The 25,149-nt window shown below is 41.9% G+C and overlaps 1 protein-coding gene across 1 annotated transcript in view; it reads right to left on the bottom strand.

The window, feature by feature from the left end:
* Positions 1 to 25,124, bottom strand: part of STYXL1 (serine/threonine/tyrosine interacting like 1) — a 49,023-nt gene extending 23,899 nt beyond the window's left edge. The window contains exons 1-6 of the mRNA XM_051991887.1: positions 24,891 to 25,124; positions 21,875 to 21,978; positions 18,482 to 18,543; positions 13,523 to 13,664; positions 8,918 to 9,066; positions 5,908 to 6,053 (exon numbers count right to left, since the gene is read on the bottom strand). Coding sequence (XP_051847847.1) covers positions 5,908 to 6,053; positions 8,918 to 9,066; positions 13,523 to 13,664; positions 18,482 to 18,543; positions 21,875 to 21,977 — 602 coding nt within the window. The 5' untranslated portion in view covers position 21,978; positions 24,891 to 25,124. The remainder of the gene's footprint in view (positions 1 to 5,907; positions 6,054 to 8,917; positions 9,067 to 13,522; positions 13,665 to 18,481; positions 18,544 to 21,874; positions 21,979 to 24,890) is intronic.
* Between the last annotated feature and the right edge of the window lie 25 nt (positions 25,125 to 25,149).

Here is a 25,149-nt window from a genome sequence, read left to right as displayed (position 1 = left end):
TGGGCTGAGGAATTAAAAAGTGGGCCCAGAATTGGCTCTTAGCTCACAATACTCATCCCCTTAGTGCTGGCTTCCACCTTCACTCTCATCCAACAAACCCATGAGATAGGGCAGGAGTTGTCATCTTTATTTTCCAAAGGGGGAAACTGAGGCCCAGAAATTGAGCTTCCTAAGCTCACAAAGCTATCGTGTGGGCAGAATCTAACTTAGGTCGTGGTCCTATCTTTTTTATCATACCTTCAGACTTTTACAACTGGTTAAGAGGAAAATCTCCACAAAAAGATCTTTCAGGGAATTGGCTTTTACTTTTTTCAAAACCTTTGAACCAGTGAGAAACATCTGTTGAGTATGAAAATCACTGCATCTCTCAGGAGGGACTGGAAGGGAACATCCAACACCCTCCATGATTCGTCACATCCCCAGGGAGCCTCTGGAGGGCTTAGGCTGCTATTGTCAGATATACCTGGCGAGTGACGTGGAACCCCAACATAAATCCTAGTGGGGAACTGGAACCCAGCTTTTGGTTGCTAAGGTTACAATGACTACTCAGAACTCCCTAATTCTTTATTATGTGGATCATAGAAGCATAGATTTAGAGCCATAAAGAAAGTGGAAAGAGGACATTTAGTTTACCCACTTATTTGACAGATGAAGAAAATGAGGTTCTGAGAGTTAAAGGGATTTGTTCAAGGCCACTCATGAAGTGCTAGAGGGAGGATATGGACCCGGATCTTCTGATCCTAGAGCTCTTTCCACGACACTGGGAGACATTAGGGGGTTTGACTGATAGGAATTCCCTCCACCAAAGCAGATTATAACTCAGTTTATAGTCATAGAGAGTTGTTGGAACTTACAGTGATCGTCTATCTAGTAGTTACAGAACCATGTGTTGGAGGCAAGGTTTGAACCCAAGTCCTCCTTCCTATAAATCTAGCAATCTACCCAACACATCACACTGCCTTTCCTTTCATGATGATATGATATGGCAAAACCTCTGTTTTCAGAACCTTTACAGAATGAATTTCTTTTGGATAGCTAGATTTTCTGGTTGGAAGACAGAGTGTCCCTTTAACACAAGTGCTTAAGTTTTCCCCGTCTGAAGGTGCAGATTACAACCCCAATCCCTCACTTGTCATTGTGGGAACTAGGTGAACCATACTGCCTCCATCTAGTGACAATTCTGGAGCCACCTCAGTTCCCTTTCTATTCAATAATGGGTCTGCTCCAATTTCTGTCTTGTATAAAAACTTTATTGCATGGTTTCAACCTAGCCCTACATGACTGGGATGTTGGACCACCTCTACCTGTTGCTTAGAGATCCTTCATTAAGGGCTTAAGTTACATTGATCAGAAAGCCAGGCAGATCCCGAGATTGATACAAGAAGTTTTCTCACAATCACACATCTCAAGCAACCCATATGTTTTAGCTGGAAACTGGCTCTGTACTGGTCAATCAGTTACTGTTTCCTTGTTTCTTTGACTGGACACTTGGGGGAGGGGAGTGGGACACCTCAGTGAATTACACCTTCCTTTCCCAACTCAAAAAGCCTCTAATCTTGCCTCCATTTAGAAATCAGGTTGCCTAATTTTATATTCTGGTTTTTAGCCTGTTCATTATTTTCTCTTAATGCATAAACATGTCTCTCCCTGGGTTAGGAGTCTGATGACAAGCTGAGGAGGGCTGGTCCCGATCTGTTATGTTACTGGCACTCATTGCCTAGTAAATCAATATGCTTGGAAGCTGGGACCTTTGTTTCCTCGGCCATTTCATCTTTCATCCACAGGTTTCTGGTGGAGCCAGAAAAGTTGAGTCAGCACCGTGACTCCCAGGAAGAGTCTTTCAGAAAAAACTCCCTTTTCTCTGTGAGACTTCTTTGTGGAGAATTGTCTCCCAGAGGCCAAACTCCACTCTCAATTTCCCCTTTCATTTGCCACACCAACCCTTGCTGTCTTTAATATTTATCTTCATTTCCCACCACAGAGCCTTCAAAGAGGAGCTGTCCAATGTGCTGGAGACCTGCCTTTAGGCTTCGGAGATGTTTTAGGGTGCCTCTGACTAGCCTGCCAAACTTCACTCCCTCAGTCTGGCTCTTCCCACAGTTACATTTTTCCCACATGATGATGGTTTTTACACAATATACGTAGGCCATCCTTGATGTTGTTGGGTCCTAGGTCTGTCTCTCAACTGGCTTATGGGAAACCGGCAGGTTTTGGAGATTGTGGTATTTTATAAAGAAGTGAAAGAGAAAACAGGCTGTGAGTGAGAGAGAAGGTCTTTCCTATGAAAAAGATGCACAAGCTTTCGAGTATGGACTTTGTGACATACCTTGTCATTAACTGATCCCCCTTATCACTGGTGTCTTCCCTCTGAGATTATCTCCAGCTGGGTGGGGCAACAGATGGAATGACAGGCCTGGAGTCAGGAAGATTTGATTTCAAATCTGGGCCTCACACACTTACTCGCCTAACCTTGTGCAACTTTGTGTAACCTTGTGCAAGCTCCTCAACTCAGGTTTGCCTCCATTTCCTCCTTGGAAAATGCAGATAATAGCTCCTAACTTACTGGGTTGCTATGAAGATCAAATGAGATAATATTTGTAAAGTGCTCTCCCAACCCTAAAGTACATGTAAACACTAGCTATTATTGTTATAGATGTATATTGTTTGCATGTTCTCTCCCCCATTCACTTCCTGAGAGCAAGAATGGTATCTGGCATATTGTTTGGTGCTTACTAAATGCTTATTAACTTAATCAAGTACTTTTTAAAGCTTATTTTCTTTGATTCAGGTATGGGCAACATCGGGGAAACTATGGTTTGTTGAAGAATATACCTGTTTAAAAAGAATCTGGTATTTTTCACATCTACTCCCCTGGAGGGAATGGGGGAGAAAGGAGATAATGAAAGTGGGGCTTCAGGAGAGGAAGGGTGTTCTGACTTGCACAACTTAAGAACTATTGTTGTGTAAGCAATCCTCTCTGATTTCCAAATGGGCCATGGACTGGTTGGCATAAAGCAAGAGTGTGGCCTGTAACTGCTGTCCTTTTTCCTGGTACCCCTTTTTGACAAGGAGATGGTGTCTTAGAGTGGCAGCCTGAACTTCTGCCCTGAGGCCCAGCTTCACACAAGCCACACCAGGGAGTGGAAATCAAGAAGGGAGAGGGATAGGGAACTCTTCCTGAGAAGTCCTCAGGCTGAAGGCACAGAAGCAATGGCCACAGAACTGACCTGCTGCCCACCACCAGCCTGATCCTCAGCACATTCACTTATTATTAGGCAAGACTGGAAGATGCACAAGTTTGGTTAGTAAAGATTTCAGTCTGGCTGGAGTAGAGAGGGGAGGTCATGCTAACATACAAACTCATCTTTAATGTCATTCCCACAGATAAAACTGTATTTGTTTCTGCTGCTGAACTGTCCGATGGAGCCACGGATTTTGGTGGGAGAACCTTCTCAGGTGGCAATGGGGGCAGGGGCAGGCCAGCCCCATTCAGGATGGGGACCAGTTGGCCTTGAAACTTTGCCCACACTTTGGCACATGTCTTACCGGCTTCCAGGACATATCCACACCACAACCCGAACAGCAACTTTCCCACATTTTGGGCACAGACTATGGTCACAACCTCTCCTTTTTAGCCACGGCCGATCACAATCTCTGCAATCTCTTCATTGCAACCAACTCAGTCCAGCAAACATTTTTATGAAAAGACCAAAGAATCTGATGTCAGAAAACCTGGATTCAAATCCTGACTCTGTCACATATTAGCGAGTAACCACAGGCAGGGCACTCTGACCAATTCTGTGCTTCTGCTAGCTTCCCAAATAAAATGGGAGTGGGGTCCGCCTAGGTCTGTGAGGTCCCTCAGGGCCAGACACAGGAGATTCAAGACACACCTGGTCCTTGCTTTGCGGGGGTTACAGTCTAGCCACTGAGAATTGGCATGTGCAGGCAGGGAGGAGAGTTACTGGCTCCTGGACACATTGGGTCTTTCACGCTTCCTTATTTTCTCAATAAACTTCTGCTTCTTGTATCCTTAACTCTTTTTTTAAAATTTTAATTTAATTTTATTTAATAATAACTTTGTATTGACAGAATCCATGCCAGGGTTAATTTTTTACAACATTATCCTTTGCACTCGCTTATGTTTCGATTTTTCCCCTCCCTCCCTCCACCCGCCCCCGCCAAGATGGCAAGCAGTCCTATATATGTTAAATATGTTACAGTATATCCTAGTTGTATCCTTAACTCTTAAAGCCCAATTCTGATGCCACCTCTGGCATAAAGCCTTCCAGATTTGGGATCAGGAAGATTTGGCCTCCTACCCCACTTCTGACACCAGCCAGGTGATCCCATAACTTTTCATAGGCAAATATAATACCTTACAGCACAACTCACAGGGTCATTGTAAAAATCCAGTCAGATGATAAATATAAAGCACTGCAGAAATCTAAAATTCCAGTTATGATTATTAGTATTGGTGTTATCTCTCCCCTCCCATCTCAGTAACTCAAGAACTAAAAAAATTACACATGTCTGGGATCTTGACAGCATCATGAGCTTCAATGGAGCTCACCTTAAGTAGATAAATTTTGATAAACCGACCTGAATTAGCATGAAAAGGCTAAGCTATAGCAGGTATCTCAAGAGTCTTAATGCAGTTTATAGCTTTCATAAGCTAGCTTCCTTCCTTCCTTCCTTCCTTCCTTCCTTCCTTCCTTCCTTCCTTCCTTCCTTCCTTCCTTCCTTTTTTCCTTCCTTCCTTCGTTCCTTCCTTTTCTTCCTTTCTTTCCTTCTTTCCTTCCTTCCTTCTTCCTTTCCTTCTTTCTTTACTTCCTTTCCTTCTTCTTTCTTCCTTTCTCTTCCTTCTTTAGCTTTAATAAGCTTTAAATCACACTAAAACTTTTGGGACACTCTATATTTAGCATATTATGTTTTGAAGGCCCTCCAAAAATGATTTCAAAACATTTTTAGAAGATTATATACTTTATATGGTAAGATTCATTCATTTAGAAAGTTCAGGCAACACTCCTCCTTTTCTAATAATGCCAGGTGGGGAGATCATTTTTAGAAGGATACTATACTTTAACTAGAGGGGGAAGGGTTTCCAACTGATGACTCTGCTTCCTACTATTAAACTGGATCTTTCAAAATTGCTCCTGTAAAACTATAGTAGATCCACACTTCATTGAGAGACAGGTATAATATTTCAAACATGACAATGGAGAGAGAAAAGATTAAATCCACACTTCCTTTGAAGCTTTCTCGATAACAACAAAAGTACCATTAATTGGATTAAAGTGTTTCCCTAGACTATCATAATTATAAGTAATATCGACTGAGGGAATTGTCCAGTGCTAAAAATCCCAGGGAGGATGAGTTTCAGGACAGAATTGCAGCTTTTGAAAAGACAGGAACATATGTGCTACCTGAAATTGATATCAGTATTGTAGATTGAACATAACTCTCCTGGGTTTTCTTAGTAATAGAAGGAATTTAGAAAATTAGATTGAATGAATTATTTAATAAATTGACCAATTTTCTTTTTTCTTTTTTTTTTTTTTTTATCTAGACAGGGTTTAGAAATTATAGGTATATACCAATGGGCATCAATCAATTCCATGGATACCTGGCCTTGGTGAAATGATGTTACAAAAAAACTTTACTGTCGAACTCAAACCTCAATCAACAAATTGTTAATAAACAATCAATAAATGTTTATTGACTTACGCCTCTTCAGATGACCTCAACGTATTGCACTAGGGATGAAGTTGTGTTAAATGAGCTCTCTGAGGCTTTGAAACTCTTAGATTCTCATAATTCTGAGGGGCATATGCATATTTCATTAATCATGTTATAAATTAAAAAGACTCAGTCTCCCACCAAGCACACAGAAGTCTCATTACTTACAAGGGTGTTGTTTCAAAGCAGACGTTGACATGAGCTTTGACTTTCAGATGCTTATGAATTTGAGAACTGCAAGCCTGTTCAGAAGTTCCCAGATAGACTTCCCCAGGCACTATTTCTATAGGATATGGCTTAAACGCATCCAATTCCTGTAGAGGAGAAGGAAAGGATTGACTTGTGAGTGAACCACAGCAACTTAACAGAAAAACACTTTTTATTTGAAATTAATTTTTATTTTTTCCTCAATAGTATTTTATTTTTCTAAATACACGTAAAGATAAGTTTTCCACATTCATTTCTGGAACACTTTGTGTTCCAAATTTTTCTCTCCCTCCTTTATCTTCCCCTTACCAAGGCAGCAGGCAATTTGATATAAGTTAAATATGTGCAATCCTTTTAAACATTTTTTCCATATTTGTCATGTTGTACAAGAAAAATCAGACCAAAAGGGAAAAAAACAGGAGAAAGAAAAAAAAATGAGCAAAAATAGATGAAAATCCTATGCTTTGATCCACATTCACTCTCCATACATTTCTCTAAGGATACAGCTGGCATTTTCCATCCCAAGTCTTTTGGAACTGCCTTGAATCACTGCAATGTTGAAAAAAAAACAAGTCCATCATCACTGATCACCACATATTGTTCTTGTGTACAATATACTCCTGGTTCCATTCACTTCACTCAGCATCAATTCATGTAAGTCTTTTTAGGCTTTTCTGAAATCGGTCTGCTCATTTCTTATACAACATTTCATACCTTATTCAGCCATTCACCAACTCAGTTTCCAATCTGTCACCACAACAAGAGCTGCTACAAACATTTTTGCACATACGGGTCCTTTTCCCTTTATGAGACTGCTCGATCAAAGGGTATGCAATGTTTTATAGACCTTTGAGCATAGTTCCGAATTGCTCTCTAGATTGGTTGGATCATTCCACAATTCCATCAACAATGCATTTGTTCCATACCCTCTCCAACAGTTATTTTTTTCTTGCCATCTTAGCTAATCTGATAAGTGTAAGGGGTACCTCAGATGAATATCTCCTTTCTTATCAGTGCTTGTGCCTGTCTCTTGTAGGAAACACTTAAATCTATCTGCAGTAGCTCAGAGACCAAAAGAAAGCCATAGAATGGCCAGGGAAGCTGTCCATCCTCAGAGAATTAGGAAGACTGGCAAGGAAGTGCCCAGAGGGCAGCTGCCTATAGAAGATTGGCTTAACTAATGTTTATTTCCAATACAAATCTCTGCTTATTGCCTGGTCTTGGAAGTACCTCTTTTGTTCCTGGCCTCTTGACTTGGCAAACTATCCTGATTACTGGCTAGCTTGTTGCATAATCATTCTAACCCCTAAATGGTATCTTTCACAGAGAGAATAGATTTTTAAAATTTCCAATGTGAGCACTTACACCTTGAAAATCAGCAAAACTTGGGGCTTCATTTACTACTTTGTTGATAGTTTAAACTTAAAGTGACAGAGAATGTGAATGATGTAGATTAAGCTTAAAAATGTGTCATGTATTTTTTTTTCAGAGAGCTGGTTTTTAAACATTTACAATCCCATCCCTGCACAGGTATTTCCTAGTTTCAGTCTTCCTGTCTTCATTGGCTAGAAGGCTCCAATCTGGACCAAAGATCTTTCTTGGCTTCAAACTACAATGGAGCCTGTTCCTGATAGAAGAAAGACTAAGAGTTTTCAGCTTAGTTATGGTTCACTGTTTTATTCAGCTTTACTTCATTCCTTTCAGAACTGGAATTGATGTTTTCTGTTTCTTATATCTCTATAGTATCCCATGTGTCCCTCATCCTTCTTTCCAAGTCATTCCCCATAGGGGTTGGATGCAGCTCATGATGACCTTTGCTCCCCCTCTCGATTCCTCAAGTGTTTTCTATGAAGTTATGCAGTCATCAATGTACCAAAATACATACATACACAAATATATATGTATATATACTAATAAATGTGAATAAAATAATAAACAGATAGATGGTGTTTAAATAAAGCGACTCCTGTGGAGAAGGAGCCAGCCATGCCCACCAACTGCCAACTAGCTACCATTCCAGCGTCAAGCAAGCCAAAGCACCACTACGAGTGCTCTCCCCCTCAAATCTTAGTGGAGACAGCCCTAAAGCCTTGGAAATCGCCATATTTTCAGCCCACTGTCCTCAGCCACCATCCCAAGAAATAGCCCCATGGAGATGCAGCCTGGACCTACTCCTGCAGGACCACAGCCCCTGAGGACCCACTGAGGAAAGGTCTTGTCCCCAAAGGCCTTGGCCCTATCCTGTGGCTCAGCATCACAAAATGATAGGACTTTACCAGTGGAATGACCCTCTTCTTCAGGGTCTGCTGCACCCTAAGGGTCATGGGGCCTTTCTGTCTGACTTGTGGCTGTGTCCTTTCCATCAGACTGTGATCTCCTGGCGAGTGGGAGCACCCCACTTTCCTCTTTGTATCCCCAGTGTTTGAGTATGTTTAGCCATAAAGGGTCTATGGTTGTCAGCACGGGCTGGTGCATCTCCCTCATCTGAGGGGCCCCTTTTAAATCCCTGCTCTAGACCCGTCTGCCAACGGCGAGGATAAAGTGGTCCCAAGTGCAAAGCTTCCACTGGCCCCAAAGCATGATACTGGGAAAGCCCCTCTCTCAATGACACGATGTCAGACGGCTCCTATTAGGGAGCACGATGGCTGAGGCAAAGGGAAAAGCCCCATAACTACCACACAACCTTGGCCACGCCCCTCCGCTGAGATGTTTATAGACACTCGGCATTCTCTGGCCCCAGCTCTGGTCTTGGCTCCTTCTGCTCTGAAGAACTCCGGTTCCTCAGTACAAAAACAAGGTGCCCTGGAGGCCACCTCATCCAGCCCCCGCCCTTTCCAGGGGAGGAAGCTAAGAAGTGAGGTCACCCAGATGACAAAACTGGGACTCGAACCCAGATACTGACTTGGGATGCTAAACTTCTGATTCTAAGAACTGGCTTATTATGGGAAAGCTCCCCTGCCTCTGACCTTACCTGAGGCATTGAGAAAATCTTCTGGGTCCTGAAGAAATGGTAGCAAGCCGAGAAGCGCTCGTAGCCCCCATTCAGGATGTAGACAGGGTGGCGCGTGTGCTCTGCCAAGACCTTGGCACCCTCTATGGCAGCGCCCATCACAACATTGTCTGAATGAAGAAAGACCCAAAGCAAGAATCAATCCCACCCTATTCTACTCCATTCTCGGTCACGGAGAGGGGAGGGGGATCCACGAGCCCTAAGCTATAAGGTCTGAGCCTACGTACTGAGCAAAATGCAGACTCAAGCACCTCTGAGGTTCTACCCGGCATCGGGCAGCCTGGTAAAGGAGACAGAGAGGGGATGTCCAAGGCAGGCTGCTGCGGGGAAACTGGGCCCCGCGGGGCCCTCCTGATCACTGCCCTGGGCCCACACAGCTCTCCTAACAGGCCTATTTCTGGAAGCCTCTGACAGAGCCACAGTGGGCTCAAGTCTGGCCTCAGACACTTACTCATGCCCAGCTCTTGCCGAGTCACTTAATCTCTGCCTGCCTCAGCTTCCTCCCATGCGAGCACAAAATAAAATATTTGTTAAGTGCACTGTAAAACTGCACATGTAAATGTTATTATTAACCTAGAGATCAAAGGAAGAAGAAAAGGACCCATATGACCAAAAGTATTTCTCGTATTCCCAAACTGGAAACTAAGGAGCGCCCTCTCCCTTCTCCCCCCATTAGGAAATGACAAAACAAATTATGCCACGTGAATGCAATGGACATAAGAAAGGATGGAATGAATGATATTGGAGGAAACTGGGGGACGCCTATGAACTGAGGCAGAGCAACATGAGCAGAACCAGGAAGATGATTTATGAAAAGACTTTTTAAAGTCAAAGAACTCTGCAAAGAACTCTGACCAATGCAAAGAGAAGGCTGAGGAGGGAACAACTCACCCACTTCCTGTCAGAAGCCTGGCCTCAGGATGCAGAACAAGGCAGAACTTTTTGGATGCGTCAATGTAGGGATTTATTTTACTGGGCCACACAAACTGGTTCTGAGGATTTTTGGTTTTGCTTTTCTTTTTATTGTTCAATTAGCTCATGTGTGAGTGATCATAAATTTTAAAATAGCTAGCTGTATCACAAATTAAAAAAAAAGACTGAGTGGATATGAATGACTCAGTGTTACAAATACAATTTAACCACAAAGTGTATCTGACCCATTTTTAATGAGGTACATAATTATTGTAGAAGACAATAAGCATTTATTATTGTGCCAACTATGTGTCTGTCAGCTACAGTTAAGGAAACCGAGGCAAGCAGAAGTTAACTAATTTTCTCACAGCTAGTATGTGTCAGATGATGGACTTGAACTTGTGTCTTCCTGATTCTGGGCCCTCTCTATTGCTCCATCTAACTGGCCAGGAATTTGATTAAAGAACAATAATCAGTATTTCTTTTATTCGGTCACATAAATAACCGAATCAGAGGGCAATGCTGAAGAGAAAATAACCATATATGCTCTGCCTTTGGGCACATGTCTGCTAGAAATGACTTTATTTCATTTTGTTCAGGCCAGTCTCTTGGTCATTTCTGGCTTACAGAGATTTCAACAATGGCTGTTTCCCTACACCCATTCAACATAATTCTAGGTAACATTTATAGAAATCTAGGGAAGGAAATCAAGACAGTAACAACACAGTTCTGCATTAACATTCAGAAGGACTGAGCAACCAAGGATCACTCCAGGCACAACCCAGAGACCTTTATCAGAGTCTATACTGAAGTGAGGCAGCTTGGGGAGAAGGTGCCTCCCCTTCAAAGATAAGAGGATACTCCCTTGGGTGGGGAAGGGTCCTCAGCACTCTTAATCTACTTCCCTCAGAAAACCCCTGGCTTTGGCTGAGCTCATTTTATAAAAGTGAAAATCTGGAGTGAGTTTTAGGCTGGGGAAATGTCATTGCTTAACTTTTCTAGAGAAACCCTAAATGCGCGCACCTCCCGACTGCCTTAATCCACTAATGAAAGGACAACCCCAGAACGTCAGCTCTTTGTGTAAAAATGTTATCTATAAGTCCGAGGCCTGAGTGGCTCCGCACTTCCCTACAGACTGGGCCGCCCTCTATTCCAAGGTTCCTTCAAGTGAGGAAAGGAAAATTAGAGGGGTGCAGTAGAGGGGAGCTGTAGCCCCAGGCTGGAACCTGCACCAAAGGATCATTGTCCACGTGTCCCAGCTGCACTGGCAGGGGCAGGGGGATTGGGCAACCCTGGCCAGGTGGCTGCAGGCAGAGCTGGGGGCCCCAAGCTCTGCTGGGCAGACTCAAATCTCGAGAGACTGTTAACTTTTACAACAGAAGCCATGAGAAGCCAGTCTCCAGCTCCTAGTTCCTCGACCAGTGCAGGGACAAAAATGTGAACCGTGAGCTGGTAAAGGCCTATTGGACCGATTTGGCTGGAAACCAGGAATTGTCCTCCACAGACTGCTCAAGACCAAGGAATTTCTATTTCATCCCAAAGATAGCAGGGGCAGAGTTCTGCTCGAGGAAGACCATTTTGGGAGGAAGAACAGAGCCTGACGAGCGGCCAGGGCCACAGTCCGTTGGCTGCGGTAACAAGAATCTGAATGAGGAGGGTGGTCACGGGAGGGCCGTGGGGGTGGGTTGGAGATGACTCGGTTGGTCTGGAAGAGGTGAGAGTCAAAGGAGACTAGCAGGGTGGAGTGTCCTTCACAGACAGACACAGGAGGAAGAGGTTTTAATAAAGTTTGTTGTTGGTGAGTGGTTTTTCACTCGCACCTGCCTCTGTGTGACCTCACTTGTGATTTTTCTTGGCAAAGATACTGGAGCAAACGGTTTTCCATTTCCTTCTCCCTCATTTACATTTGAGGAAACTGAGGCAGATGGTGAAGCGACTTGTCCAGGCCCACACAGCTAGTAGGTGTCTGAGGCCGGGGGTACAGGACTGAAAACCAAGAGAAGGAAAACTGCGAAATAAAGCTTAGCTTAACCCTAATTCTTACCAAGGTAAGCTCCTAGACATCCAGGGTCATGTCACAAAAAAAGAAGAGCATGGAAAGAATCTCCTTGCATACCTGTGGATAACAGAAGAATTCTTAGCCAGAAGATAGAGAGAATCACAGGAGATAAAGTGGATGGTTCTGATTACACAAAACTAAAAAGCTTTTATATAAACAAAAGTAATGCAGTTAGAAGAGAATTCACGAGGATAAAAAAAATCTTTGCAGCAAATTTCCCTGATGAAGGTTGGTTCCAAGACCATGAAGAATTGATGTAAACATCAAAAGGACAAAAGTCCCTCTCTAGTAGATGAATGGTCAAAGGATACAAAGTTTCCCCAAAGAAGAAATTCAAACTATTAAAACAAACAAACAAACTCAACCCATATGAAAAATGCTTTTAAAGAACCACCAATAAGAGAAGTGCAAATTAAGACAACTCTGAGGGTCCACTTGAAAGTTTTCTAACTGGCAAAGAGAATAAGAACAAGACCACAGCTGAAGGGGTTATGAGAAGACATGGCTGCTGGTGGACAGTGGGTTGGTCTAGACATTCTGGAAAGCATCCTCTAGCTCTGCACACCCTGTGACTCAGGAAAACGAAGGATGGGCCCCTAACACATCCAAGTAAAAGGGAAAGGACCTAGGGGTACAAAAATGCTTACAGTGGCACTTCTGTTTGATAGCAAAGAACTGGAAACAAAATGGATGCCCAACAATCTGGGAATTGTCTTGTATGAAAATATTATTGCTTTATAAGAAAGGATGGAAAATAGAAATCTGGGAAAATTTTTATATCCTGATGTAAAGGGAGCAGAACCAAGAAAACAATCTATACGATAACATAAATGATAAGGTCAGTTTGGAAAGAGATGAGACTTCTGGTCAATGAAATAACTAATCATATCTCTGGAAGAATGATGATAAATCACACCTCCTATTTTGTGGTAGACAAGTGATGGATTACAGATGAGATACTACTATTACACCACCAACTTATTTTGTTTGACTATACTTTCATTATAAGCAAGGGTAGAAAAAATTATGGGGAGAACTGGGTGGGGTAAAATAGTAATAAAAAGAGAAATAAAGAAAAGAGTGCCAATGAAACATTACAAAAATATGGAAGAGATGGGAGTGGAGTTCAGAGGGAACCATGGACAAGCAGTGCAATGTCAGTACTAGCACAAGTTGCTTACAACGGCTTTTTGGTTTTGTGTACAATTTTCTGGCCACTGTATATGGACATATTCATCTTTAATAGTGAAGTTCTAATTCATAATGAAAAGAATTTAATTTCTAAGAGAGGTGAGAGGCTTCCAAGAAGTCATCTAATTCAATCTCACTTTACAGTAAGATCCAGAGAAGTTAAATGATTTAGGAATACAGGCTTGTAGACCTAGGACGAGAAGGGAAATCTGCCCAGACTTCCCAGACCGAGGACACTGATGTTGCCCTGGCAGAGACTTGCCCAGGCCACCTTCTGTAAGTCCAGAGCTGCAATGTTCTAAGCACAGAACACAGTGATTTTTCAGCCCTCATTTTTGTCTGGCTCTCGCCCCCCCCCCCTTCTCTCACTCCTGAATGCCAACGAGGGGGTTGTGCAGACCCACCTTCATCCTCTTCGCTTTCAGTCATCTCTCTGAGAGTGAGTTCAAACTTCACATCCAAGGAGTCAGTGGTTCCATCATATACAATGCAGTATTTCACACACTCCAGATCCATTGACTCTGGAATAATATATTCACCTTCATTCTAATAAAACAACAAGAAAAGCAGGTTAGCAGGGTAACATTATGAAGTCCTGGAAAGGAACTAATCATAGTGCGGCCCTATTCCTGGGCTGATAAATTCATGTGTTGTTCAGATTGCTTTGGAAGGCCTTGATTAAAGGTGTTGCAAGATGAGCAGCCACCTTAGGGACGGCTCATGTCATTCATGATAGGGCCCTATAATTGAAAGAGACCTGAGCGATCACCCTGTTTAACTCCCCAACTAACACACAAATCACCTCTAACAATATAACAGCTTATCATACTTTGAGTGCCAAAGAACTCATGTCCTCAGAAGGCAGGTATTTCATTCTCAAATAGTTCTGTTAGAAAATTCTTCTCCAAAGCCAAGTCTCCTGTAACTTGTACCTAGTGATCCCAGAGTTTCACAATGTAGCTCTTTGGAGACTTATCTCCCCTACACCTTCTGGGTAACTTCTTTGTATAAAATCTCATTGTGTGTCTCGTATTTAAGAAATGCTGGTGATGGATAAAGGGTAAAGATGAATGAGTTTGTCTTCATCAGATATTACAAGGAAGTAGGTTCTAAAGAAAAGAGATTTTGTTGGGAAAGCAGGGGAAGGATGGCACTTTTTAATTTCTGAGTATCCATGGGGAGGGAGCTAAGCTAAGTGCTGGAGCTGTGTCAAGGACACTGCCTTCCTGGCCTCCCAGGGACTGCGAGGATTCTGCCTTCTCTTGGGTGGGGGGAGGGAGGGGTGTGGCTTAGCTGTGCTTATTCAGTCAATCAATCCCGTCCCACTCTTCATAACCCCATGGGTTTGTCAATGGGTTTTTTTTGGCAAAGATACTGGAGTAACTGGTCATTTCCTTCTCCACTGGGTTCCCATTTTACAGATGAGGAACTGAGGCAAACAGAGGTAAAGTGAGTCCTCAGAGTCACTGTCAGGAAGTTTCTGAGGCCACATTTGAACTCAGTCTCTATCTCTCTATCTACTCTATCTACTGGGCCATCTAATTATGATTGGTGCCACAATTCAACTTTGTCAGAATGGGAGAAAAGGAGCCCACGCTGTAGAGCTCCAATTCTTTCCTTTTCTCTTCCTTTCCATAAGTGGCGGATCACCATCACTGGCCCTGCTCTCAAACAGAAGAAGATTCTACCCAGACACTTGGAAAGCTGGGGATGGGTCAGGGGGTGAGCAAAGGGAAAGAGACAGGAGGCAGACTTAAAAAGCCAATTTCATGAGAGATAAGAAAATAAAGTCAGTGAAGAGCATCAAATAGCTAGGGTAAACCACATGCTTTCTTTCAACTCTACTTTTAAAAATGTCATTGACAAGTCTTGATTCAAAACATGATACAAAGCCCCAGAATGCTCCCAATTGACTATTTAATTCATCAACAAACATTCATCAAGGACCTACGACATGTCAGGCACTATGCTAAGTGCTGAGGGTAAAAAAACAAAAAACAAAATAGTTTTTGTCCTCAAGGAGCTTAACCTGATTGATATTTATGGGCCTATATTTGTGTGTGTGTGTGCGTGTGTGCGTGTGTGGCCATATTCTCCCAAACTGCACTGGCAGATTGGGTTCTACTATAATTAGAGTTTGGGGAGTAACCCTGTGAGGCTGGACTTCCAACCTCATGCACTCCTGTTGTGTGATTTCTACAAATAACTAGAAGACTCTCTTCAAAGGCATTCACCACACATGCTTAGCAAGGACTGTTGGTACATTTCCCCCAAAATCTTGGAGCACTCTTTCCTTATTTCTGGGCTGATAAATTCATGTGTTGTTCAGATTGCTTTGGAAGGCCTTAATCAAAGGCCATAGATTAATGGCGGCCATGGGAAGACTGGGTTCAGTCTTGGAGTGGTGAGATATTCATGTGGGGAAGTCTTGCAGCATAAGGATAGCTCCTGGGTCCTGGCACTAGACATTCTTCCTGGAGTCCACATCTGGCATTCCTCTCTTTCCTTAAGTGTCTGCCTTCCACATCCATCTGTCCTTGGGATTCCTCTGTTCTTAGATGGATACAGTGACATCCCTCCAGTAGAGGAGACAGAGGAGACACTCTCCAAGAGTGATCCTTAGTGGATAAGAGTCACAAGGACCTGATTTTTTTAACCAGCTTCAGACACTTGATATTTATTAGCTATGTGGCTCTGGACAAGTCACTTAACCTCAACTACCTCCAAAAGTGATTCCCTTTTAGGGACCTGATCTTTCTACTCCTTGTTGCAATCTTGCATCTAGGAATCCCGTTCCACTGGCTTAGCAACCTGCTGAAATTCCTTCAGCTATCTGAAATCCCCTCTTGAGATGCACACAACTCATACTTAAACTCATCCTGCTCACATATTACAACTTCATCTGGTTGATTACATCTGGGATTGCCATAGCTATGCTGAAGGGCAGGGGGTGAAATCACAATCTCTTTCTCTTAAAAACAAAAATGAAAATCCCTGGCTTCAAAAATGAGAGAACCTGTGGTGTTCTCTTCTTTTATATAATATAATGGTTCTCTCTGAGAGCAGGTTTCTTGGGGAGGTTTTCTGGAGGCAGCCTTAGTTTCGGTTCAGAGTGATAATCACCCCAAATGCAGCCAGATATTAAAAGTTCAGATCTTTTATTGCTTCCTCCAAAATAGCCCGGTTAGTTTTCTTGGTGGCCTATCTCTCTGGTTGGTTGCAAGAGCTCCTTCCGAATGTCTCCAAATCCAAAGGTTTGTCCTTCAGCCTCCAGCCAGCACAGAGGTGGAAAATGGAATGAATCTCACTCCACCTCAGAAAGCGAGCTTCCTCCCAGAGTGCTCCCCTCTCTGTCAATCTTCCAAACTAACTGACTGAAGCTTCAAGAGCTTCTTATATATGATCTCCCAAAGGTTGACTCCTCCTCTGAGAGAGTGGAATTATGGGATCTGAGAGTAGGATTATGGGTTTCTGACTTGTGAATCTCCCAAAAGTATGAACTCCATTGAGTACTTAAATACATTAGTGAGCTAGAGAATTTGCTAAGTACCAAGATAAATTAGGCAATTGACTTATCACTTTGTAAAGATTCCAACAAGAACCTGTCCTCAAAAGTGAGAGAACTTGTCCTCAAAAATGAGAAACCTGTCCTCAAAAGTGAGAGAACTTGTCCTCAAAAATGAGAATCCCTGTCCTCAAAAGTGAGAGAACTTATCCTCAAAAATGAGAAACCTGTCCTCAAAAGTGAGAGAACTTGTCCTCAAAAATGAGAAATCTGTCCTCAAAAGTGAGAGAACTTGTCCTCAAAAATGAGAGAACCTGTCCTCAAAAGTGAAAGAACCTGTCCTCAAAAGTGAGAGAATCTGTCCTCAAAAGTGAGAATCCCTGTCCTCAAAAGTGAGAGAACCTGTCCTCAAAACTGAGAGAACCTGTCCTCAAAAATGAGAGAACCTGTCCTCAAAAATGAGAGAACCTGTCCTCAAAAATGAGAAACCTGTCTTCAAAAGTGAGAGAACCTGTCCTCAAAAGTGAGAGAACCTGTCCTCAAAAGTGAGAGAACCTGTCCTCAAAAATAAGAAACCTGTCCTCAAAAGTGAGAGAACCTGTCCTCAAAAGTGAGAGAACCTGTCCTCAAAAATGAGAAACCTGTCCTCAAAAATAAGAAACCTGTCCTCAAAAGTGAGAGAACCTGTCCTCAAAAGTGAGAGAACCTGTCCTCAAAAGTGAGAGAACCTATCCTCAAAAATAAGAAACCTGTCCTCAAAAGTGAGAGAACCTGTCCTCAAAAGTGAGAGAACCTGTCCTCAAAAATGAGAGAACCTATCCTCAAAAATGAGAAACCTGTCCTCAAAAGTGAGAGAACCTGTCCTCAAGAATGTTATATTCTATTGATGATGACAGTGTACACATATATGAATATATACATGAAAAAGAAGTATAATAAATACTAAGCCTGAAAAAGGTAAGTAAAACATTAAAAAAGCAAGTATGATGACATTTTAGTAGTCATATTTGTTCTTTGGTCCTGGCTTTGTTTTGTTTATTCTGATCAATTCTACATTTAAGGAGAAAAAGGCTGAATATGTTTGCGAAAGTCCTTTGTGGCATCTGTCCCAAACTGAGAGAACGTGCTCATGATCTCACCTTAAATATTAAACAACTCCAGCAGCAAATGGAGAAGGTAGAAAAATTCCCATTTGTGCCTTCAGCTGAGATTGTCCTTGGGAACAGTTTTTTTCTTCATCTCTGATGTTGTACTTTATCATTAATGGTGTGAAAGACTTTTACTACTAAATCAAATATAGAGGCACCAAAAAAATTTCAGCGGTGCCTGTCCTTCTAGCTTCCTATTCATCTCTTTTATTAGAAGTAAATTATTTGACATTTATATAGCACTTTGTGTTTACAAAGCACTTTACTTCCATTATCTCATACTATTTTAAGATCATCCCAATTCAATTCAATTCAATCCCATAGGCATTAAGGGAAAGGCACTGAGCTAAGGCCTTGAGATTAAAAAACAAAAAAGAAATGAAATAGTTCCTATTCTCAGTGGGCTGATATTCTATTGAAGAAACAAGCTAAATAGATATAAGTCTATACAGAATTATATATTATTCAGGGAATAACCAGGCAGGCTGGTCTGACTGGAACAGAATATATTAAGGGAAGTAACATAAATATTATCACCTCCATATTAAAGATGAGGAAACTGAGGCTCATGGAGTTGTGTGGGATAGGGCCAGCAGCTCTGATTTCGAGCCTTGGGTCTGTCCACCACAGCATGATGAGAAGGGAGAGGAGAAACAAAGGGAGACCCAGGGTTGACTACAAAGGTCAGATCCTGCAGCCCCACAAAGTACCTGTTTCATCCTCTGAGCTGTGATGATGTGGCTTTCATCATATTCTCGCTTGGTTCGGACATCTGAAAATGGAAAGCAGGTAACAGTCACTGAGGTTGATGCAGGAGAGCCGGAGCCAGCAGTGTCAGCTCTCCTGGTTGAATGGTTTTGTGCGGTTTGCACTACACACTCTATATCCTGGAACACTGTCCCTTGTCACTCACATCCCTGGGGATCGGAAGCCTCACTCAAGCACTAAAGCCTTTCTGGATCCTCCCACTCACCAGGGTTTGCCTGCCCAGAAAGTGGGACTTTTACCCTTGGCGGACATAGGGTTTTCCCTCAGCAGAGTGTAAGCTTCTTGAGGGCAGGATCGGTTTCCATTTTCCTTAAAAAAAGTAAGGAAATATGCTTGTTTCCTTAAATGGAAGAGATGCTTATGGAATGGAAGTGAATTTACAATATTCTTTTTTTCTTCACCTACACCAGAATTCAGGACATCTCGATGCAAAAAGTGAAAACCCTCTCATGAATTTGTTCCTCTGCTGGCTTTTGCCTGCCTCACCTTTTCTTGTTGAGGGAGATCACTCTGGCTCCATCCCATCAAGCAGTGGGCTTGAATTTCTATTAGAGGATCCCCAGGTTTCAACTTTCCCCTCCATTCCCAGAATTACACAATTTATTTCCTGCAGCTTTTCCAAACTGTCTCTGAAATAAACCCTTCTGGAGCCTGCTTCTTGCTGGACAGGGAATTAGAAGGCTTAGGCTTATTGTTCTTCTGTAACAAACTAGATGAGACTGGGGATGACCCTCAGCTACCTCAGTAGAACGAGGGGGTCAGACTTGAGGACCATTATCATCCTGTGACACTTCCTCCCCAACGAAACTTTTAAAAACAATAATATGAGTAAAAACAAGCTACATTTAGGACAAATGATATATCTGAGTCACAATCTTGACTTCCACAAGAGTGGTATCCAAAGTGAGGGCCTCAGCATGAACTCTAGGGGCGAGTGATCTACTCTCCAAAGGCTGGAAGGATCCCGGCCTCTTTCCAACAGCCAATCATGGAGCTAGTCTGTAACATAACCACAGGTATCCTTCGCCTCTCCCTGTCCTTTTGCTGTTGGGCAATCTCCCACCTTCACCCTCTGCGTGGGGTGTAAATCATCCCAGCCGAGCCCCACATTCAAACAGTTCCCCTCCTGGCAGTGAGCATGAGGCCTTTATGACAAAGGCCCTCCATGACTACCTACACTCACAGGGCCACTGACGGTGTGGACGCTGAACTCCTAGATGTTGAAGAGGGGACAGCCGCCGAATCGTGAACGACAGCTTCCCCCAAGAGGCTTCTTCTATCATTCCCAATTCATCTTTCTCTCACCAAAAAGGATTTAAAATGTCTTATCATCTCTTGATTAGCAACAGAGAGTTCAGTACCTACTTCTCAAATTGTCCCAATCACAGGAACCTCCTTGGAGATACTGGGATCTTCTACTTCTTCAGGCAGTTGACACACTCCGGCTATTCTCATTTCCCTTAAGCAGTACTTTATATCCCCCTTAAGGGCCAGTCAGGCGTCAGTACTCAATGGAGAACAAATTCTACAGTTCTGCACAAATTTTCTACCAGCTGAATAAACATGGTATTTATTCCCCAATTCAAGAATGTAAGTTAGAACGAGAATTCCACAAGGTCACTTCAGCAAAACTCCAATGACTTTTTGGCATTCAACAGTATAACAATTATTTAAAACAACTGGTCTGGTCTATAAGAGTTGTACTGTTAAATTTTGCTATCAAATTAAAGCCTAGAAATAAAAATAAAATAATAATAATAAATAAAATGATAAAATAAAATAAAAATATTCTAGAGCAGTTCTGAAGTTCTAGAGAAGGGAACCTTTGCCTGACCAAACTAGACTCATTTAATAAAAAAAAGAAAAGAAATGGAACCCAAATGGGTCCCAATAAGACATGGCTATATCCAGTTCATTATATTGGGTTTTTTTCTAATTTTTTTTATTTTGAAAAAAAATTTCTTTACAACATTATCCCTTGCACTCACTTCTGTTAAGATTATCATCTATTTAAGTCCACAGAACCCCCACTAATCTATCTGTCTATAGTAAGTGACACATGAAATCAGAGCACAAGGAATTTAATTAAAACAGAAAAGCAATGTATGTTTTATCCTGGCAGGTAATCCAACAGTACCCTGAAAGGTACTCTTTAACTTTCTAATTAATCCTTCCATTTCCTCAAAGGAAGCAATGGCCAGATCACACCTGGTACCAGGGTTGAAAATAGAGTTCAAAGCTCTTTGTTTTAATCATTGCCCTTTTAATCTCTACACAGCAATAGATCAAACACTTCTCTTGGCACAGAAAGCTAGAGAATGATGACTTCTTTTGATTGGGACTCTAGATAGTGTTGACTTCCCAGGATGGCTCTATCTGATACTACCATGTCTGTTGCCCCTTTTAAGTTATGACCTCTCCATCTCTTAGCTTTCTACACCTCTCATACTGCAATGACTCTAGTGCTTGGGGTAAAAAAAAAATCTTCCCAAACTAGATTACATCATTGTGGAAAGAGTTCACCTTCACCCACTTTGAGAGAGTACGGATCAGAAAGTTCCCCCAATGAATCTTGGCTCTTTTGGTCCCAAGTATTGTGGGAAATCAATGATCCATAAATGTATCTTTTACATGAACAATACTCCATTGTGTTTTATGATCATTGTTGTATGTCTTATCAAAATACAAACTGTAAAGTAGCTACTGCCCTGCAAACTCCACTGTTTCCCATTTAGGAGATGCAAGCAAGCATGGCTGGAAGAGGTTGACAAGTAAAATTCATTCAGAAGACCAAGATGTATAAGGATTCCCCAAATATTGTGATTCAAAACAAACTAGAAAAATATACCTTTTGCATGAACTTAAACCACTCTGGGCCCCGACTTTCTTGGACTTTTATCTAAGTATGGCCCATCTTCGTTTGCTTCCCACTATGGAGCCTGACAATATCATATTCTGCCTCTGAGACCGACTTGTTCAGCACCTCAGGAGAACTGCTTCTTGTCTCTAGAAACTTCCCACTTGCTTCTAGCCTTTCACTCAGACATGTAACCTTTACAGACGGCATCGTCCAGACCAGGCTACTGGGCCAGCTCAATTTACAGCACCACTCTCTTGACACATCTCTGTCATAGCTTATGGCCAGACCTGTTCCTTCACCACTCCACTCCTCTTGCTCAGGCTGGACATGGAGGAGAAATTATTGGACCTGGTTTTGTCCATCTCTGAATTCATTCTCCACAACATGGGCAAGTTTAGAATCCCACATGTGCAAGATATATGTTCAATGACCAATCCTATATAACAAATGAATAGGAAAGTAATATCTAACTTACCTAGTAAGTAGAGATAGTTGGGCTCTGCTAATCTAGAAAACTTTGCCTCCTGATTCAGGATGTTGTAAAGTGTTGTTGGTTCACACAAAAGGAATCCAGCCATTCTATTGGGAAGGGACAATTAGGAACTTTTATAAATATATTTCTTTTCATCTTAAAAAAGTCATTTACAATTCAATAATTCTGGAGAACAATTTAGAACTATGTCCAAAGGGCTATAAAACTGTCTATCTTTTGATCCAGCAGTGTCTTTACTGGGTCTGTACCCCAAAGAGATCTTCAAAAGGGGAAAAGGCCCCACATGTGCAAGAATATTTGCAGCAGCTCTTTTTGTAATGGCAAGGAACTGGAAGCTGAATGGCTGCCCCTCAGTTGGGGAATGGCTGAATAAGTTATGGTATGTGAATATAATAGAATATTATTGTTCTGTAAAAAATGATGAGTAGGATGATTTCAGAAAGGCCTGGAAAGATTTAAATGAACTGACACTTAGTGAACAGAACCAAGAGAGCATTATACACAACAACAAGACTATGTGATGATCAACTGTGAGAGACTTGGCTCTTTTGAATAATGAAGTGATTCAAGACTTGTGATGGAAAGAGCCATCTGCATCCAGAGAAGAGAACTATGAAGACTAAATGTGGGTCAAAGCATAGTATTTTCAACTTTGTTGTTGTTGTTTGCTTGGTTTTTTTTTCTTGTGATTTTTTTTCATTTTTGATCTGATTTTACTTGCACAGCATGACAAATATGGGAATATGTTTAGAAGAATTGCACTTGTTTAACCTGTATCAGATTACTAGCTGTGTTGAGGAAATGGGAGAGGAGAAGAGAGGGAAAAAAATCTGGACTACAAGGTTTTGCAAAAGTGAGTGTTGAAAACTACCTTTGCATGTATTTGGAAAAAATAAAATACTATTAAAAATCATTACTAGGAAGTAATAGTTCAATTCAAATGTCTGCTTAAGTTATTTAGATATGCAAGGAATCATTTGAATGTCCATAAGAAGCAACTTCAAAGAACTTATAATGCACTATCTTCAGTGAAGAATAAAGATTTCAAAAAATAGTAAGCAAAATGTACTTGTGCTATGGGGCAGCCAAATGGTACGGTGGATAAAATACTGGGTTTGGAAGCACAAAGACTCATCTTCCTGAATTCAAATTTGGCCTCACTTATTAGCTATGTGACCCTGAGCAAGTCACTTAATCTTGTTTGCCTTAGTTTCCTCATCTGTCAAATGAGCTACAGAAAGAAATAGCAAACTACTCCAGTGTCTTTACCAAGAAGACTCCAAATGAGTTCATGAAGAGTTGGATAAGACTGAAAAATGATTGAACAACTTGTTCTATGCACATAATATTCTTATATGCATATGTGTGTATAGTATATATATGTGTACAGATACATATATGACTAGGTATATTATAGAATGATCAGAAAGACAATTGGGGCTCTAGATTAAATGACAAATTATATTTTTAATCTATCCAAATCCAATTCAGTTTTATTAAAATCTTATTCCACATATTGTATATACTATCATAGTCAATTTATTAGTGTTGTTAAACTTCTTTTTCCTTTTTCTATCCTAATATTTGCATTGGGGAAAGAGAGGAGATATGTTTGGACATTAATGAGGCATAAAAACAAAAGGCCCAATAAAAATAAATATTTAAAAAATCCTTATTCACCAAGACAATAAAAAATAAACAAAGGCCAGGTTTATGAGAAGTCAAGATCACTATTTCTAATTCCCTACTGTTACTTTAATATCTTTTTTACTGCAGAATATTTTGACTTTTTAACACTTTGTCTCATCTACCATCTAAATTTAGGTTTAGAGAGGTTATATCTTTTTAGTTAACATAAACTGAATTTAACTAAAATGTCTTAAGAGTTCTCTATGTAATATAAGCTTCTTCAGCAGTTTGTTTTACTTTTTGGTCATTTTATCAGGACCTGGGACTTAAAAATGCTTTATTGACTAAATAGGAAAATGTCCTATCTCCATTTCTTTGCTAAGAGGACACACACACACACACACACACACACACACACACACACACACAAGACTCTCCAGAGGACATTTCACACAGATAGTAAGTGGCAGTTTATCCCGATTTCAAAATCAGCACATGCTCCATTGTTGGTGAATGGAATTGATTGTGCCATGGAGCATGCGCTGGTTTTGAAATCAGGATTTACTCCCACTTTAGTAAATCTTCAAAAATAAACAAAAACCCCTCTCCTAGAAAACATTCCAGTTGAGTCTAGATAAGTGACCACATATACAATGGGGGCGCTCAGCCCACGCCCCATTTCAGCAGGTTACATTAATGCTGTGCGTCTGTTGCATCTGTAAGGGTATGTCGATAAGTGAATGATTTCTGGGAGGAAAGGAGGGCAGGATTCTGTGGCGCTCACGATGCGGTCCTTGGACGGTACGTGGCCCTTTTAATCACCTTTTATTAGTTACCGCTTGTCAGTTACCGTGTCTTAGTTACCTCTTGTTAGTTACCACGCAGCGATGGTGTAACAGAGATTTGTCCTGAAGCTGAGAGGATCTGGCTTCAAGTCCTATCTCTAATATTCTGGCTGTGACTTTGGTTAAGAACTTAAACCCTGTCAGCGCTCTAGGCCACCCTCCAAGGCTGGTCCGAGCCCCTTCTGGCCTAAGGATCTTTTCTCAGCATCTTGGCTCTAAATGCAAGGGATAAAATGTCTAAAACAAAAGGGGCCCCGACTCTGCAGGCAAGCCCCGCTGGGTGTGAAGGGCCCTCGGTAACGGCCCCTGGCCAGAGCCGACTCTGGGCCCCCGGCTCGGCCCAGGGACAGTATGTGGGCCCTGGCTCGAGTCATCTTTGTACTCTTCGTGGCCGTTTATTACCATTGCCATCATCACCATTATTCTAGCTAATACATTATTGTTACTATTTTTGTTATTCTAGTAATCCCCAGGCTCTCCCTCCGTACCTCCCGCCCTCCCTTCTTTCTCGGTCCTGCCTCCACCTCTGACGGTGCTTCTTCCTCCGTTTCCGCCAGCAATCGGTTGCTAAGGACCACACAGCCGAAGATTGCAAGGCCCAAATCCTACCACGCCTTCCAACTCTCGCGTGATTTGAGTCCCCTTCGCGGCGTCCCTTTCAACCTTGGCAAGCAGGAAGGCGGAGAACTAGAAAGCGGGAGTCTTGCGAGATTTGGAAGGCTGATCTCGCGAGATTGAACAAGGTTCAGGTTGGTCGGGTTTGAAAGGAGGCGTGGCCGGCGA

Source organism: Antechinus flavipes, chromosome 4, assembly GCF_016432865.1.
Source record: "Antechinus flavipes isolate AdamAnt ecotype Samford, QLD, Australia chromosome 4, AdamAnt_v2, whole genome shotgun sequence".
Taxonomy (NCBI): domain Eukaryota; kingdom Metazoa; phylum Chordata; class Mammalia; order Dasyuromorphia; family Dasyuridae; genus Antechinus; species Antechinus flavipes.
The sequence above is the reverse complement of the archived record's forward strand: the minus strand, read 5'-3'. Positions and strand labels throughout refer to the sequence as shown.